Below are 19245 nucleotides of genomic sequence, written 5' to 3' on the forward strand. Positions count from 1 at the left end.
AGAATCTTGTATGAACGCATAGGCCTTACGCAAAACCTCTAGGTGAGCCAGCTCAAGACCTGCACTAAGGCCGAACTAGACCAAGACCTGACCACTACATCTGAGTCTATGGAAGTATATATATATATTGAACTAACAGTAATTAATAATTATTAATAATGTATTTGTTTCACTATTTTTAATTTATTTTAATTCAGGTCCCCTGATAATCCCCTACAAAGGAAATGTCCCAATGCAGGAAGCCATTATGGGGACAGCGGGTTGAAATATCATCCAAGCCCCTACCTCCCAGCAAAAGAGAGTCTTTTTTAACAGAGATGTGTTCCCATAGAAAACTGGACAAATAAGCAGTCATAGAGCTGGGCAACAGGCCTTACTAGCTCAAGACTAAAAGAGTCCTCAAAAACAACACAAGAGAATCCATAGCATGTAAAGTTCAAATTGGAAGCTCAAAGGACTCAAACAGGTGGAAATGTAATAGTATAAATTAAAATGATCACACTACCCATTGACACACAAACTCATGCTGCATTCTGTTTTACAGATGTGCCAAAATATACAGAGGACCACAGCATGGTATCGGTAATAATGGCATAAGGAAAATGAAATGAAATTAACACCTTATTTGGCAGAAATATTGCAGAGTTGGTTTCAAATGGAAGCTTAAAAATGTAAGTAGAACATGTTCAAGTGACAAAAAATGGGAACTCTCTCCCTCTCCCTCACACATGCCAAACAGCATGAAAAGTAAACCATTGACAAGGTAGATAAAAGCTCAAAATGCCCAGAAAAAATTTAGTGAATTCAGGTCTCATATAAATTACCTTCTGTTCCAATCTCACAGTTACTCCCTCACCAATTAGATTTACCACAACGTTCCTGAGATCCTTTTCTTCTTTTTCCGGAAGTGGCTGAGAGAAAGAACAAAGCAATAAGAATCATATGTATAGAAATCATTGCGAATACATTCCAGCTATTAAATTCAACAAAGTAGTAAGTGTTGTAAGAAATCTTGGCATTCTTAGGCAAGTAAACAAATATTTGAATCCTTGGATGATAAGACCCCAAAAAATGCAAGCAGAGATTCATAGCTAAATCCTCCAACATTGACCACATTCTTTAAGAATAATACCAAACAAAAAAATTTAAAAATATACAAAATGCTGTTATTGCAAATGTTAGAACTCTTGTTTTGCATTAGCATATAACAAAATAAAAACTAAAACCTGAAAAGATATCTATTTGAATATTCTTCAGGAGTGCAGTACACATTAACAGTAATCTGAAGTTTGAAACTCTTTGGGTAACGCCAAAAAGAGCTAGAAAAATTCATCACCATCTCACAAGTGATGGATGAATTCATGTTTGATGAAGCAAAGGCTAGCCAACTAGTTTGCATAGCCCTTCTCCTTCAAAGTAAGTAGAAGAGTGGTTGCCAAAAAGCATATACATGGTTGACAATAAATGTAAACACACCTTTTATATTATGTTACCGGTTTTCTTGTAATGTTCCCAATTTTTAAAGTGACAATTAATCAAATTGATTTTTATTAAGATGTCAAAAATAAATAGAATATTTCAATAACGAGTTAATATTAATTAATTTAATAACAATAAAATAATAAAATATTATGTCACACTATTAAATAGATTTCTCCAAGTTAGCCTATTTTCTAGATTCTTCTTGGAAATCTTTATAAGGGGGTTCCTAGTGATGGATTGGATATGCTGGAATTTGATAAATGACTTATGATTTCAGGAGACGAAAACCTTCAGGAGTTCAATAGAATGGCTAGACAAAAACCCGGTTCTTCCACGAGGTGGATTCGCAACGGAGTTCACAGCTGGGCAGATTTGTAAGGATTTACTACAGAAATAAAGATAATTGGTTTTATTTCTTATTTGGGAAAAAAGCTATTGGTTTCTCAATAATAAAAACTATGTGGGAAATGTACATATTTGTCGTAAGTTTTGTGTGAGGCGCATGTTATATTTCATATTGCCGATTTATATTTCAAAGTATGCAAGCTCCATAGATGACCATTTGGCCAAACATTTGAAGTTTGAAATATTCATAAATATATTATTATCATGCCTTTCCAAATATCGGTGTTTATTTACCACAAACAACTCCTCTATAGTTTGTGCTTATAATTTGTAAAGTCGCGAGTTCAAATATTTGGCAAAGGAAATAAATAAAACCCCTATTCAAATTAGGACTTGACGACGATAAAATAAAACCACAATTTTTGAAGAGAAAATCGTGTATAACCCTCCATGATTTTTAGTGGAGAAAATCAGAAAACCCATCCACGATTTTTAGTACAAAAACCCCCACTCTATTCAAAAACTTTACTCGCGGCCATCATGAGTAGCGAACAGAAATAAAACACCTCAACTTTTGCCAAAAAAATCAAGCAAAACACTTCCATGAATTTTTGTGGGAAAAAATCACAAAAACCACAAATTTCTTTACTAACAAAAATCGCCAAAAAAGAAACTAAGCTCTAATACCATGAAACGATAATTAAATGTTGCAATTAATTAATGAGATTGCAATTACAAGAAGATGTTTCCATAATGGAAACGATCAAGAATAGAAAGACGAAACGAAATATACTAAAAAGAAACTAACTACAAAAAGGAAAGATCTTAATTGAATGACCATTATAGAAACATTACAAAATTACTTTAATAGGACAGTGTAAAATGGTTTCATTAGTATTCGGCGATTTCCATTTTATTACTGAATAAATTAGGGATGTTTGTCGGCTATTGAAGGGTGATCATTGTATTTGGTGCTTGGACGATGGATTCATGCCTTGGTGCATGTTGGTTGTGGACACTCAAAACCAATTTCAAGGAGGTCTTACACAAGCAGATGGTGGTTTCAGTAATCACAAGATAAGATCATTCTAAGCTCTGATTGTTGTTACAATTTTCTAAGTGTTTGCATTATATTCTAAGTTGGTATCTTTCAATGGTATTAGCTTCAAAGGCAGCAGCTGTTTGGGTGTTTCGGAGAAATATGGATCATCTCTTCATCATTGGAAGTTGGCAAAACAATGAGGCACTATGATCATTGGTCATTAGAAGTACTTCTTACATCATCATGAGTCTGACTTTTATATTTATGGGTGCTATTTGGGTCTGCATCAGCAACCTAGGATGGGCTGATATGTTTTCTCGTGCGCCAATGATGGGTCTTTTGCACATCCATGGAAGATCATGTGGAGTTGGAGAGTTATTTGTTGTTGATAGTTTCTTGTGATACTTCCATCTCCTCATTTTTGATGAATGGGACAGCGTGATGATTGGGAACCCATTAATCAGCTTGATAGTGGTAAGGCTTTTAGAATAACAGAGTGGCAAGGTTCAGCCCTGCAGCTTACATCAGAGTGGAGAAGTGGAATGATACAGTATTTTTATATGGCTAGTTTGGGATCCCAGTGGTGCAACAGAGAATTGTTTGAGGGCAAGCAATGTCAATCCACAAGCAGCAAAGACAGTCAATATAACGGTAATTCTTTCTCTGTCGATACTGGAAGATTTCATACTGAGATGTTGGGTATTGTCTATGAAACAGACCTGTCTTTGGATGAGGGGACCTGAAATATCAAATTGTGACTGCAATTATATAGGACAATCTAGATAAAGGTGTATTCTGAAAGTAGTTATGATGTTGTATGAAGTATTCACATTCCAAACAAACAATATTACCCATAGCATGGCATTTTGAATTTTGAAACTTCCTTGATTTGGAATTAAGCTGAAGATAAGATTATTCTAAGCTACGATTGTTGTTAGAATTCTGTTAAGTTTTTACATTATATCCTAAGCTGGTATCTTTCATTTCTCCCTGAAGGCTCCGAATCCAAGTCTTGTTGAAGCCCAGTTTGCATTCCATGTGAGTGAACCTAGACCGGATTTCAAAATATTTTGCAGAAACTGAAACAAATCTGTGGGATTCATTTTTTAAACTTTTCTTTTGTTCACTTTTCCCTCCAGCAAATCTTGGCAGCTATAGAGATAAAAGAAGCAAAAAAAATTGAAATACTTAAATCGTAAAACATGCAATGATCTTTAACGCTTGAAAAAGATATTCATTTCATTTGCAAGCACAAGCAAGGAGAAAAAAGTAAAATTGAAGCAAAAAATACAATCCATAGAAACAAAAACCAACAAACATGTTGGCAGCAAACATAGTTAGGGGCTAATACTCCGTTATTGCTTCAATGCTCATGTTTTTTTAAGGGTTTAATAGGACACTTGGAGCTTAGTTGAAAGCGATAAAATTGTGAAAAATTGCTTGCACCACGACCATTTGTGCTGCCCCTAGACAGAGTTTAGTTTTAGAAAACAAAAAATTAATAACATTTTGGGCAATCCTTGATGAAAAAACTAGCTTATTCTATGCTATATCTTGTTGAAAAAGAGCTTATTTCTTTTTTGTGTTAGGTATTCTGTTAGTTTTTACTAAATCCAGGTGTACCATTTTTCAAGCTTACTATTATAGTCCATTTGACATCTAGCATTGAACTATAAATATTTCCCCTAATTATAACTGTAAAATACACAAGCGACAGTTCATTCGATACACCCATTTATTTTGGAATACAGGTTAACTAATTCCATATTTTGTTTCTACTATTAGAATAATATCTTTATAATTATTTCGTTAATGGTCAATAATGTAACATATTGAACATATTAGATAGTTTCTAATTTCTTTAATTTACGATTGTTTCGTAATAGAAACACCGTCTTTGTAATTGTTATATGTACATCTTCATTCATTTAATAAATCATGCAATTACCTGAACATGGTATCAAAGCAGGAATGAGATCTTTTGAAAAAAAATTATGAAAGCTTTCTCATCGAGCTTTTTTTTAGTGAAGAATTTTCTAAAACTCATGTCTACAAATCCGAGGGTTATTAACACGCATTGCTTCTTGTCGAGCATATTTTGTGGGCCTACATCTAATTAACGGGTTTTAGTGACAGGTTTTTGCATCCTTTCCAACCGACGTTCGTTCCTTTGCAAACTTGCGACAGATTTTTCCAAGTTTCGTGAGCCATGTTAGGCTTTTTTGTTTTTCAGCCCAACTCTATGCTTTTTTTAGGTGTCGTCTTTGCCCACGCATCCAATTCTTCGGAGTTAACTTATGCTCGCGGGAGGGTTTTGGTGTAATTTATCTCACATTTTTCTATGTTTTTTCCAAACCCGATGGTTCTTGTGGCAATTTCTGCAGTTTTTCTAAGCATTTTCAAGCAGATAAGTGAATTTTAGACAACAGCAATTTTTTGCCCTGAGTTCAGCTTTGTTTTCCAGTGATGAACCTGTGAATTTCCAGCTAGGGTTTTCCACATTTTTCCGACCTACTAATTCAGATTTCCGACTTGCATCTAGGGTTTCGGTTTTTCTGGGTTCAATTTTTTTTGTGACTAGGGTTTTGCAGAAAACCCTCTATTTTTTCAGCCAAAAATTTTTAAAGATCCAATTCTTTGTGGGTTTTTTCCCATATTCTTTGGGGTCTTCATTGGAATTTTCTAGGTCTGACTAAAATTCTAAATCCGTACATTGGGATTTGTTCCAATAGTACTACATTCAATCTCGAATTCTATACCTGAATCTGCCTCATTTTAAGCATTGGGATTCATGCCTCAAGTTCAATGCTCTTCAAAAAACTATTTTTCACCTCTTCAATGAATCTCATTTTTCAGGTCTCCTAAAGCCTACAAGATGGCGTCTTTGATCAACATAATGTTGGAAGGCAGTCAGGAATTTCACGGCAAAAATTACAACACATACCAACAACAGATGATGGCGATCTTTGAACAAAATCAAGATAAGTTTGATGAGCGCAACCGAGAAGCGGTCATGCTCATCACACTTTTGGTTATTGATGATCAACTGCCTCAAGTGTCATGCAGCAAGATAGTTGCAGAGATCTAGACAATTTTGAAGGTTCTCCATGCGACATCAGACAAGAGTCATGCGTTCTTTTTGAAAAAACAGTTATTTTCTATCATGGTGGATGAGTGTATGTCCTTATATGAGCATCTGACAAAGATTAAGGACATTAGAGATCAACTGAAAGCAATTGGTCGAAAAATTGAGGAAGAGGATATGGTAGTCATCACCCTAAAGAGTCTACCTAAATCCTATGACCACTTTATAGAAATGCTCAACATTACTTCAACTAATGTTGGCTTGAAGTTTTCAGAGTTGTGCACCAAACTTCAACAATAGGATCGTTAGAAACAACAATTTGGTAGCAGTGCCACTTCGTCCTCTGCAAAACAAGCCTTTGCAGCCGAATCCTTTCACAAGGATAAAGGCACATCTCAGTCCTCTTAGCAGAAAGGCCCAGTCAGTCTCAGGATAGCTCGAAGGAGAAGAAAGTCCAGTGTAACTACTGCCACAAGTATGGTCACTTGATAAAGGACTTTCAAAATTGTCTGGCTTCTGAACATCAGAAGCAAGGAGTGTCTCACCCTAAAGCCAATGTCAGAGAGCACTCAGAGCAGAAAGAATCTGCATTTTATGCTTTCATGGCGAAAAGACCTGCAGATCATGTGAAATCTTCTACTTGGTACATAGACTCTGGTGCATCTCGACACCAAACTATTGTGGGTGTTGGCATCGAGTATCATGGTCTATACAAACTTTGAAAAAACACACAAAACTACTAAGAGGGGGCTTGAATTAGTAGTTTATAGAAAATTACAACTGAAAACTCATAGAAATGAAGGACAAAAATTTAGAGAAACAACACAATTTTTATCTCGTGGAAAACCCTTTCGGGTAAAAAACCACGGTAAGCAAAACCTTCATTAAAATAAATGGGCTCCAACCCAAACTTACATCAAAGCTCCAACTCCAAAATGAGCACCTACTCCACCATCAAAGCCTCCAACAAGTACTATTTCCAGATTTTTGAGAACTACAAAAGTTATAACAATGTTTTATACAGGGATGTATAAAACCATTCAAACATCACATACAGCAGATTAACCTTCAACACTTACAAAAATCAGCTTCTACTACAATATTCAGACAAAAAATTTCTGCACTATGTATACACTCCAAACAATTGTGAAAACCACAATAGTCTGCAAAAAATCGCAATTATACCTATTTAATCCTGAATCCAGGAGCTAGCCAATTTATTCCCCGAAAAAATCCTGATTCATGAAAAAAATCGTTGACCAAGCGTTGACCCAATTTTCAAAGATTTTTTACATTTAAATCACGTTAAAATCATGTTAAAAACCCCAAATATCATTGTAAAAACTTGCAAAACCCTAGAAAAATGTGTGAAATTATTGTAAAAACTTTCAAAACCCTAGAAAAACGAATGAAATTATTGAATTGCTTAGAAATAGGGTTAGTCTGAGACAAAATCAGAGTCAATGTGGAATCAATGTTGAAAAAGCTTGTTATTTTGTCCATTTTCGGGGGGTTCATCATTGTCCACACTTCACTTGTTTAAACCCGCGAGCTCAACGACCCAACAAAGGTAGAAAGCCCACAAGCTCAATGGCCCAATAGGGGTTTGAACCTTGGTGGCTACCTCACCAATGGAGTTTTTCTACCACAACACTAAACATTCAAAGACATATTTAATATATGTACATATAGATATAAGATTTTTAATTTATAATAGTTATTTTTTGCTCAAACAAAGACATACAATTCATTATGTGAGCAATATGTCTAAAGTGCTCCACAAAATATATCTGAATGACAACAAACAAGCTTTCACTAGGTTGACCTCGTTCAACTTCCATTTTCGTGATGGCATCTTTGACCAACATCATGTTGGAACACAGTCAAAAGTTCAACAACTGCCACAACACCTGGAAACAGTGCATGTTCACGATATCTTAATATCGTTGCCGTTGCCTTGATCAGATTGATTTAGGCCAGACCTCACCCTACAGGTCCCAGGGTTTTCACTTTTTTTTCCTCAAAAATTATTATCTGTCATCTGCAAAGCTTGCGTGGGTTTTCTGATTTTTCACCATAAAAAATCTGATAAATGCGAGTGTTATGATCACAAATGCAAAGACCATCCGCTGCTACGGAGACCCTCCCAAGATCTGCAGAATGTAAATGACCAAGAGTACAAAAAGCCATCCAAGCTAATGTAGCCTTCACATGCGAATTAGAGATCTAGCACACACAAATTACTAAAGCCTAAAACCATGATTTTGAGGAAAAAATCAGCAAACCCTATTGCAGAAGAGTACCAACTCCAAAACTGACTGCAAGATACCACGGTTGCAGATGTTCGCCCTGGCAAGTGCAACCCAAACTAACTGCAACAAAGCTCGATTTTTGAGGAGAAAAATCGATCAAAACCAGAGAACTTCGCGAATCACAAATCCCACGCGAACTTCGCGTATTACAGATGATTTTTGAGAAAAAAATTGTAAAAACCAGCAAACAATTTTTGAAGAAAAAATTATGAAAACCTAGAAATCCCACGCAAGCTTTGCAGATGACATATAATAATTTTTAAGGAAAAAATTCTAAACCCTACAAACAATTTTTGAGGAAAAAATCGTGAAAACCCTCCCATGATTTTTTGTGGAAAAAATCAAAAAACCGACAGACAATTTTTTCAGGAAAAAATCGTGAAAACCTTGGGACCTATAAGACGAGGTCTGGCCTAAATCAATTCGATAAAGGTAAACATATTCAGATATCGTGAACATGCACTGCTTCCAGGTGTTGTGGCAGTTGTTGAACTTTTGACTGTGTTCCAACATGATGTTTGTCAAAGATGCCATCACGAAAAATGAAGGTTGAACAAGGTCAACCTAGTGAAAGCATAAGACAGAAGAATCTGATTCAAAAATCAGAATAGAAGCAGCTGCTGAAAAAACTAAAACCCTGGAGGAGAATTTCGGCACAAATTCCAAGGCACGAATTCCAAGGTTTGGAAGAAACCCAGAAATTAAAATTTTCTGCAAACTTAAAACATAAACAATGCCCAAAAGACACCACAATTCTTGACGTCCAAAAAATTTGAAGAAATCGCGGACTGTTTTAAAATTCCAAGGCAAATTCACTAGCACAAAATTTGAGGCGCGGAAAACGAGGCACCTAGAAAAATTTGAGACCAACCCAAAAAAGATCTCGAAAAACCCACCAAGAATTTGAAATCAGAATTCAAATCCTACGGCTCAAAAAGCGAGGCACGGAAAACGATGCACCCATAAAAATCTGACAACAACCCAGTTGAGGTCTCGAAAAGCCCACCAAGAATCTACAACCAGAATAAAATTTCAACTTGAACTGAAGGGTCAAAACCCTAGTCGAAAATTTTCAACCTGCAAAAAAAAAAAAAATCTGCCCTGGAAGAGAAAAATAATCTACTCTTTTGTAAAAAAAAAAAAAATTTAAAAATCTCTTCAATAGAGGTTACAAGATGATGTTCTATAAATAGAACTAGTCGTTAAAGTAAAAACCTCTAGGTTGCAAAGCCAGAAAATCTCCAGAAGCCTAAAAAACATGAACTGCTGCCTAGCCCATGAACCAAAAACCCTCGAAACCCTCAAAAGCCTTCAAAAAAGAAAAATCGTTTTTTATAAAAAAACAATTAAAAAAAATCAGGAAAATATTCCAAAAAGAAGGCCATGAATTTTTATTTAAAAATTCGCCAAACTTTAAAGAATCCCATTGACCTGCTCTGATACCATGAAAAATAAATTGAATGAATGATTCAATAATCAGATAATTATATTGAAAGATATAAACACGTATATATAGAGGTTACAAGACAATGTTCTATAATTAGAACATAACGTTAAAGTAAAAGATTAAAGAGCTAAACACTAGATTAAGCGTGAAAGTTAAATTAAGCATGAAAGCTAAATTTAGCTTAAAAGCTAAATTAAGCTTAAAAGTTAATTAACTAAAAAGAAAAAGCTAAATAGAAGATATTAATATTATTTTAACACCTCCAACACACAATCATTAAAATTTGTCTCTACCTAAAATAGTAGTTGCAAGCTAGGTATTTGTTGTGACGTTTTCACACATCGCCCATTTGCAAATGGGGACCCCCTCTTTTCGTTTTTTGTTTTGCCTGTTCTTCTCTCTACTTTTAGGGTTTTGAGTGAGTGAGTGAGTTGTTTGGGTTAGGGCTAAGCTTTAGAGGTTTCTTTTGGATATTTTTCAAGCTGAGTCCAGTCAAAATTTTGAAAGTTATTAAGCGTCCTCCCGAAAATTGAGATTATTGAAGTAAGGTTAGTCTGTCAGGAAAGTCAGATATGTCTCAGGTTAGGTCTAGTCAGGGTTCTTTTTGGGAAAATTCAAATTTTGTCTAAGTGTTAGCATTTTGAAGATGAAATTGTATATTCTTGCTTAGGTAAATTTTGATCAAATTTCGGAGGCAAGATGATGCTTGAAACACAAAAAGTGGTCCCGTCCCTCACTGAAGGACCATGACACTTTTTCAAGATAACTGATTCCCGGCCTTGAAGATGACCTAATAATGCCTAGTGAAATGATTGGAGACCTAAATTTTGAATATTTTAGCCAGAAAGGACGAAAGTGCTCTTGTCCCCCACTGAGGGACCAGAGCACAAATGTTATTTTATGCATATTTGTCACTGACTTTTCTATTTTGTTTTGTGCAGGGTCTTCCGGAATGATAATTGGACATGACTTGATATTTTTGAAGATTTTGAAAGCACAAAAATGGTGAATTTTGAAGGTTAAAGGAAAAAGTGCTCCTGTCCCTCTCCAAGGGACCAAGGCAAAGTGCTCCCGTCCTTCACTGAAGGACCAAGGCGAAAAGACTTATTGGAGCCATTCCTGGCCTTGTTTGGCTAAATTGAGACATCAAAGGCATGGTGAAGGACGAAATGAACATGATAAAGCATCCAAACTTGATTGAAAACAATGAAATGATGAAGTTTTGGCTTAGAAGGTCAAAAGTGCTCCCGTCCCTCACTGAAGGACCAGAGCACTTTTCTTTATATGCACAGTTTTAGACCTTTATTGGACATTAACTTCTATTCATAGCATGAAGTAAGATGAAATCTTCCCTAGCAAAGGAATTTCGAGGTGGAAAGAGAGAAAATTTGGCTTAGAGCGCAAAAAGTGCTCCCGTCCCTCACTGAAGGACCGTGCCACTTCTTTTCAAATTTGCACTATCTTTGCAAGGTTAAGGTGATTTTATGATTTGAAGAGGTTAAGGGAAGCATGTTTTGTCCATTGAATATAATTTAAGTAGTCTACAAAGGAGTAAATCAACCCAAATGACAAAAAGTGCTCCCGTCCCTCACTGAAGGACCATGCCACTTTTTCAAGTTTCTTTTCTTTGTTTGATATTTTATGGCAAAACTTGGCTCGGATAAGAGGGAGAAAGGACGTTTTATGCATAAGACGCGATCGAAGGTTTAAAAGACAGAGAAGTATGCCAAGAAGTCAAAAAGTGCTCTCGTCCCTCACCAAGGGACCAAGACAAAAGTGCTCCCGTCCCTCACTGAAGGACCATGCCACTTTTTCAAGTTTCTCTTCTTTGTTTGATGTTTTATGGCAAAACTTGACTTGGATGGGAAGGACGAATCATGTCTTATGCCTTAGACGCAATTGAGAGGTTTAAAGAACAAAAAAGTATGCCAAGATGTGAAAAGTGCTCCCGTCCCTCTCCAAGGGACCAGAGCGATTTTCAAAAGTGCTCCCGTCCCTCACTGAAGGACCAGAGCACTTTTCTAAAAATACAAATTTCTTGCAAAGGCAAGGCAAGTTGCGTGATTGAAATGAATGAAAGAAGGCAAGATTCATCCATTGAAGATAATTTGGAAGACTAGTGAAGGACGAATTGGCTTGGAATTGCAAAAGTGCTCCCGTCCCTCTCCAAGGGACCAGAGCACTTAACATGTTATCTTGCCTTTCTCACCAATTTTGGACAAATTGAGGCCAAGGCGCAAGTTTGAAAAAGTGTTTAAAATGCCTTGAAGTGGAATTGAGATGCGAGAGTTGCAAATTTTGACGACAACTGGCAAAAGTGCTCCCGTCCCTCACCAAGGGACCAGAGCGCTTTTTCCAAATATGACCATTTACCTTGCATTTTGAAATGATATTTTTTACCAAGGCTCAAGATGGTGTGAAATGTGATATTCTACGCCTTGAGGGTAAATTGAAGATTAATATGATCAAGAATTCATGCAATGGACTCAAAAGTGCTCCCGTCCCTCACTGAAGGACCGTCCCACTTTTTATGAAAACAACTAATTCCCTCCGAGATTATGCTAAGGCAACGTTGTATGAGATGGGAAGAATCTTCTAAAGCATGGTGAACAAAGGTTTGGCTTCAAAAATTGAGAATCCTAGCCTAAAAATCAAAAAAGTGCTCATGTCCCTCTCCAAGGGACCAAAGCGAAGTTATTGGCATTCACTATTTTCTACCATATTTTGGACGTTAACATCTTCCAAATCGCATTAGAAGCCAAATTTGCCAACTTCGAAATATTTGAAAAAATTAATTAAATTGGCATTTAATAAATTAATTTTGGGCCTCAAAAAATCGAATTTCTATTATAAAGGCATTTAAAATTAATTTTTGTGAAATAAAAAATTAAAAGTTGAGCGCACAGGGCATTATTTTGCCTTTATTTGCTAGGTCGGCCTACTCCTTTTGAGGTTTTATTTATTATTTCACCTTTTATTTGCTAAGTCGGCCTCATGGTTGAAGAAGGTGAGCGCTCTATAAGAGAGGGGTGTTGGGGACAAATGCAAATCATTCGTTCATTGTTTTAAAATGCGAATTGGAGTAGCAAATTGGAGAGGCGAATTTCTTGCTATTTTGGAGGATAATTTCCAGATTTTTGAAGACATTTGAAGGTGGATTTCCAGATCTTGAAGAAGCTAGTGGAAGGTGGAGTTCTTTTCCAAGCTAAAGGAGGCGCAATTTGTTCAAGAGAAGGCTTTGATCTACACTTTGCCTAGCGAAATCTATTTTTTACATCATTTCTTAGAGTTTAAAACTCAAGAGGAGGCATGGCGAAATCATCTTGACACCCTTATTCAAGGTTTGATTTTTTAGACATTTGTTTTGGAAAATCCAAGTATTACATGGTTAATTAGGAAATGATAACTCAACATTTATCATGAAGTTTCCTAATTAAAATCTTGAATCTTCCTTTTAAGTTTAAACTTTAGACTTCAAGATATATTACTAATTTTGAAATGTTGTGTAGGTAGCAAGATGGCGACTCCCAAGCTCAAAGGATCTACAAGTCGGAAGGCTCTCATCAAGGAAAATCAAGCCAGATCAAGGACGGTCTCCTCCGGGACGATCAAGCAAGGACAAGGGCGACCTCCTCCAGTCAAGCATCGACAAGGACGGCCTTCTTTGGACTAACGTCATCAAGGGCGACCTCTTCCAATCCAGCATTACAAGGTGAGGTACATCATCATCCTGTACATCAAAGACAAAAGGAGTTAGAACAAGAGTTCGTTGAAGAAGCAGATAGCTCCAGAAAAATTAATTAAAGCTAGCTTCTCAACAACATCAAGTTGAATATCTACCAAGTTACAAGTGTCAGACGAGGTGGCATCCTAGTCATCACTTCTGCAGTCGGATGGATCCACCTCAGCATGTCCAGATTCAATGTACCTAACTCATGGAAGGTGGCACAAACTTCGATGTACCTACCCCGACTATTCATTGGTTGAATTTTCCAGAGAGGACATGTGTCCAAGCAATACAATTTTATCATTGGTCAAGCATTAAATGTTATGTAATGGTTGTAACAAACCCTAATTAGGGTTTTCATTATTGAATCTTAACCATTGATCTCAAATTGATCTAAGCCATTGAATTGTATTGTGGGCACTATATAAGCCCCGGCTCTTCATTTTGTAAAGCATATAGAAAGCAGTTAATAGAAGACGGATAGAGAGTAGTTAGAAGGTGATTAGCTAGTTGATAGAATAGCAATTAGAGTAGAGTAGAGAGAGAAGGCAAAGATTGTTGCCAAGATGTTGTTGTAAAAGACTTGTAACTTCATTGAAGAAATGGTGAAATTTATGGGTCAATTCGACAATTCGCATGGTCTTTATACTTCTCATATTTGATTTTATGTTATTAGATGAGTGGAAGAAATGTGCTTGATTGATGGTGAAATTCGCATATCCATACTACTAGTAGTTTGTTGATTACAGACTTGCCTTGTGTAGTCAACTGGAATCATTCAGCTTAAACTCAACTTCAATTGTCGCTTCTTCATTGATATGCATCAGCTTGATGGTGTATATGCCTGTAGTGATGATTTGAACATCATAAAGCTTTCCTTCGAAGATCGCACTAGCCTTGTGGAGATGGTCCTGCGATGTCAAAACAAGACTTAGTTAGAATTTCATCAAAGATCATTCATTGCTCTTACATTCTTAGTATTAGAATTAGATCCTTTCCTCGCCTCATCTTTTTTTCCTTTTTTAAAATCAAGCTAGTGAAATCCTGTGTTCCAGCAATATTCAAAGCAGATCAGACGTTCAATCATCAAATGTAAGTCCCCTTGTGATTCCAGCAAATCACATCATACCACAAAGAGCTTATCCACACGTAGAGATCCTACAACGAAGAACCTTGGAGTCATCCTAATTGATCCTTTTTCGCGATATCTTCAGCAATCAGAGGCTTTACTCAAGAGAGGATAAGGTACCCTTGGGTATTTTATTCTGTGTTTGATAGTATACAAAATACACCTCAACAGTATTGCCAAAACCAATGGCTTGCTAATCTTTTATTTCAACTAAACAAATGCCTTTTGTTGAATTCTACCCCATATAAAAGACTTACCAATTGTCATCGGGGAATATAAAGCATTGCAACTATGGAATATGATTTGATAAGCTTTCTCAAATATTTAACTACCCCTAGAAAACTCCTTACCTCAATCACAATGAAAGTCTTGGATCACTTCAAAATGGCTTCCACTTCTACTAAATTCCTAATGATTGTTGGATCTCTGTCAGATAAATTTTTATCTCAACTACTTCATAGACTTAACTAATCTTCTTTGATCTCAGACTTAAACAACTATTTGGTGTATTTGGTGACTGCCCTTTTAAAAAGTTAAATGAATATTTGCCTATGTAATCAACAATATGAATATAAACAATAAAAATCTATTTTCTACAATTCATGGGTTAAACTCCTTGTCTCAATCAAAATGAAAGTCTGGGATCACTTCAAAATGGTTTCCACTTTTACTAAATTCCTAACAATTGTTGGATCTCTGTCTGATAAATTTTGATCTCAGCTACTTCATAGACTTAGCTAATACCCCTACAAAACTCCTTGCCTCAATCACAATGAAAGTCTTGGATCACTTCAAAATGGATTCCACTTTTACTAAATCCCTAACAATAGTTGGATCCCAGTCTGATAAATTTTGATCTTAGCTACTTCATAGACTTAGCTAATCTTTCATCTCAGACTTAGACAACTATTTGGTGTATTTGGTGACTGCCCTTTTAAAAAGTTAAATGAATATTTGCCTATGTAATCAGCAATATGAATATAAACAACAAAATCTATTTTCTACAATTCATGAGTTAAACTCTATTTTATTTACTCTCTATATCTCTATGCTATGGAAATGCCCTTAAGTTTTTAAAAAAAGTAGTTTGTGTCTATTTTTCTACAAATTTTTATGATTTTTTAAAATCCAATTTATTACCCATTTTTTCAAAAAATCTTATACTTTTGGTCTGCCAATTTTTTCCCCAAATGATTATGATATAAAGCATTGCAGTTGTGGAATATGATTTGATAAGCTTTCTAAAATATTGAATTAATCCTACAAAACTCCTTGCCTCAATCACAATAAAATTCTTGGATCACTTCAAAATGGCTTTCACTTTTACTATGTCTGATAACTTTTGATCTCAGTTACTTCATAGTCTTGGTTAATATTTGATCTGACTTAGACAACTACTTGGTGTATTTGGTGACTACGCTCTTAAAAAGTTAACTGATTATTTGCCTATGTAATCAGTAATATGAATATAAACAACAAAAATTTATTTTCTACAATTCACAGGTTAAACTCTATTTTATTTGCTCTTTATATCTCTATGCTATGGAAATGCCCTGAAGTTATTTTTAAAAAATAGTTTCTCTCTTTTTCTACAATTTTTTATGTTTTTTTTTTAATCTGATTTTTTCCCCATTTTTGGCCGAATTTTTCAAAAAATCTTATACTTTTGGTTTGTCGATTTTTTCCCTAAACGATTTTTGCTCCTATGGTTGAAACACAATACTCTGCTTCTCATCAAAATCATGTGTGCAGTTCACAGTCACACAATCTTATACCAACCATTATTACCAGCACAGCTTGGTATTAAAGACGAACTCTGAAATCTCATAAATCTCTTGTAAAAGATACATAGTAGTCTATAGATGAATATATGCCGCTCTGCTAACTCCTAGTCAGAGAAAAACCAATACAACTTGGATTTTTAAAAGATTGAGCATATCCCAAAAGGAAGTTTTCCTCAATTCAAATCGACTCAGCATCTTCTCACATTACACAAAAATTCACTGCTCGATATTTATATTCCTATTTGTTACGACTGCAACACACTTCTCTCTATACTTCTATAATCGATTTTTTAAAACCTCTGGACACCCACGCACTCTCTCATGCAACAGCAACTAGAATCCACATTAATTACCTTTCAAAAAAAAAATCTTCTTCCAGATGCAACATTAATTACCTTTGTCACACACACTCATTCCAAAAAAAAACGAACAAAAGAACGCACTCTGCAAAAGACTGAATCAGTTCCAATAATTAGTTAAACGCCAGCTTAGTCAATATATCAGCTCCACGATATATTTGGTTTTTTTTTACCGCATACAAATAGCCACATAATATTTTTCACTTCAAGCGCCTGAATACGATTTTAAAGAAAATTGCCACATATACCAAATCTGCCCAAAAACTCCACCTGTTCCACTAGAGGTATATTTCCAAATCAACACCTACTGCAGGACAGAAAGGAGAAAAACAAAACGCTTTGCATCTGAAATTCGACTGCAGTAGCTGGTAAATACAGCGAACTCTTGATTGAAAGATCAGAAAATGGATTCCCTGAAACATAGAAAAAGAATACTGAAACAAAACACATTCTCAGGGATATACAGAGAATCCACAGAGAGGCACACAATCATCACTGCTAAAAAGAAAACTCCATCAACAGATGGCACAAGCTGAAGTAGGGAAGATGCAGAGATCGAACTGAACACAGCCACCAATCAGAACATTCTCAAACAACGTAGCAAATGAGCAATACAAATTGACATCAATGACACTCAATAGACTTGTGGATACGGGTGATTCTCTAAAGCATGCCTTTGCAGATAAATCATTTTCTATCAGCAGTCTCTGGCATCAGCGATGCGACCACCCAAACATTAATTATCTTGCTCAGCTTGTTCGGGAAGATTTAGATCATGGCTTACTTGAGATTCAGACTCAAAATCAGCGAGTTTGTGGAGCTTGTCAATTTAGGAAGCAGCACAGGACACCATTCAAGGATGATGACTCATGGCGAACCTCCAAGGTACTACAGTTGGTTCACGCTGATGAATGTGGACTAATGAATACACCTTCTGTTACTGGGTCCAGGTATTTCTTACTTTTTGTTGATGATTTAGGACATAAAATGTGGGTGTACTTTCTTAGACAGAAATCAGATGTGTTTACTGTACTTCAGAAGTTTGAGGTCTTAATAGAAAGAGTCAAGATGTCCCATAGTCACTCTTAGGTCAAATAATGGGATGGGGGGGGGCGCGGGGGGGGAGTTTTGCTCTTTCCACTTTCTCCAACTTTTGTGATACACGCGGCATCTACCGCACGTATTATTTTTACAATTTGTTTAATACACCCATAAACTCTGAACCCATGCTACTAACACCTAATTTGTTTTATGTTTTCCATCTTTAAATACATTTCATTTTATTTTATTATGTCAAGCCTAAAATTATTTATTAATTTCATTTTTATATATATATATTATTTTTGTAATATTTAAAATTTTATATATTTTTAGTTTTTTTTAGATTTAAATTTGAAAGTTATTTTAATTATTTGTAAGCTTATTTTTGTGAGATAACAATAGTATTATATATTTACAAATATGATTGTCATATTCATATTAAAAGATCTTGAAAAACAGTTGTATCCATATCCGTGATCATGCAAGTTTGCTTGTGATATTTGCCTTTGAACGAGCCATTCTTACTACCCATTGTTACAACCATGTACAAAATAACTGGAAGATATTGCACCCAAACTCCAAACCCCACTGTTGCTAAGAGCCAAAACTCCAAATCCCACTTTTGCCAAACTGCAATTGACATCGAGCTCCATGTCCAAAAAATATCTATCCAACCACCCTAGAACGCACAAGCAGAATATCCACTAGTGTGTCTTAGCATGCAAGGAATCTTTGTATTTTATAAGATTTTTTTACAAAATTTAAGAGGTGGTACCCCCCCCCCCCAAATCCATGTAAAGTTCAAGCATCTTAATAGATAACTGGAAAAGTACAAGCATCCTAAGAATCATAATACAATCTATCAATGGCCTTTATAACTTGTCCACAACCCATAACACCCATTGGGAAGTCAATACCACCCTCACTAATCTACACCACTTGGCAAAATTCAAATCCAGCCCCTATAGCTCACAAACTAGCTCTATGATAACTTTTAAACCACCTCTACTATTAGGGTCCAAACTTTTGTGTTCAAACTAGACATTTCCAACTTCAAATAAACAATTTTTAATCTACATTACCCGAGGACGTATCCCCTATTTTTTTTTCAAGTGTCCACGTCCGCATAAATTCTGCATCTTGACAATGAATTTTGACGATGAATTCTATAATCAATTTGACTTTGACTCTCAATTTAACACAAATTTGACATAAGAACTCCACTAGTTCTTATATGTTAAGCTTATATAATGTATATGTGCATGCTTTATCCATGTTTTCATATGGATATTTTAAATTTCCCTATAAATTTTAATTTTCCCTATTTTTATATAGCCATCCCCATTGTCATTCCCAAGCCATCCCCAAAATTGGGGAAAAAAATCACCATCCGGGAAACACATAACCCCCATCCCCTGTCCCAGAAACTTGGTTTTGAAATCTTGGGAGCATATTCCATCCAAAGGGATATTCGATCAATTTGGCATAAAGA

At 35.6% G+C, this 19245-nt stretch overlaps 1 protein-coding gene across 3 annotated transcripts in view; it reads right to left on the minus strand.

Moving 5' to 3' along the window:
* Positions 1 to 19245, minus strand: part of LOC131077815 (ATP synthase subunit O, mitochondrial) — an 84848-nt gene that overhangs the window by 35212 nt on the left and 30391 nt on the right. For all 3 annotated transcript variants that reach the window (XM_058015383.2, XM_058015381.2, XM_058015382.2), the window contains exon 5: positions 825 to 911. In XM_058015383.2, the coding sequence (XP_057871366.2) occupies positions 825 to 911 (87 nt within the window). The remainder of the gene's footprint in view (positions 1 to 824; positions 912 to 19245) is intronic.

This window comes from Cryptomeria japonica, chromosome 10 (assembly GCF_030272615.1).
Source record: "Cryptomeria japonica chromosome 10, Sugi_1.0, whole genome shotgun sequence".
In the NCBI taxonomy this organism is placed as follows: Eukaryota; Viridiplantae; Streptophyta; class Pinopsida; order Cupressales; family Cupressaceae; genus Cryptomeria; species Cryptomeria japonica.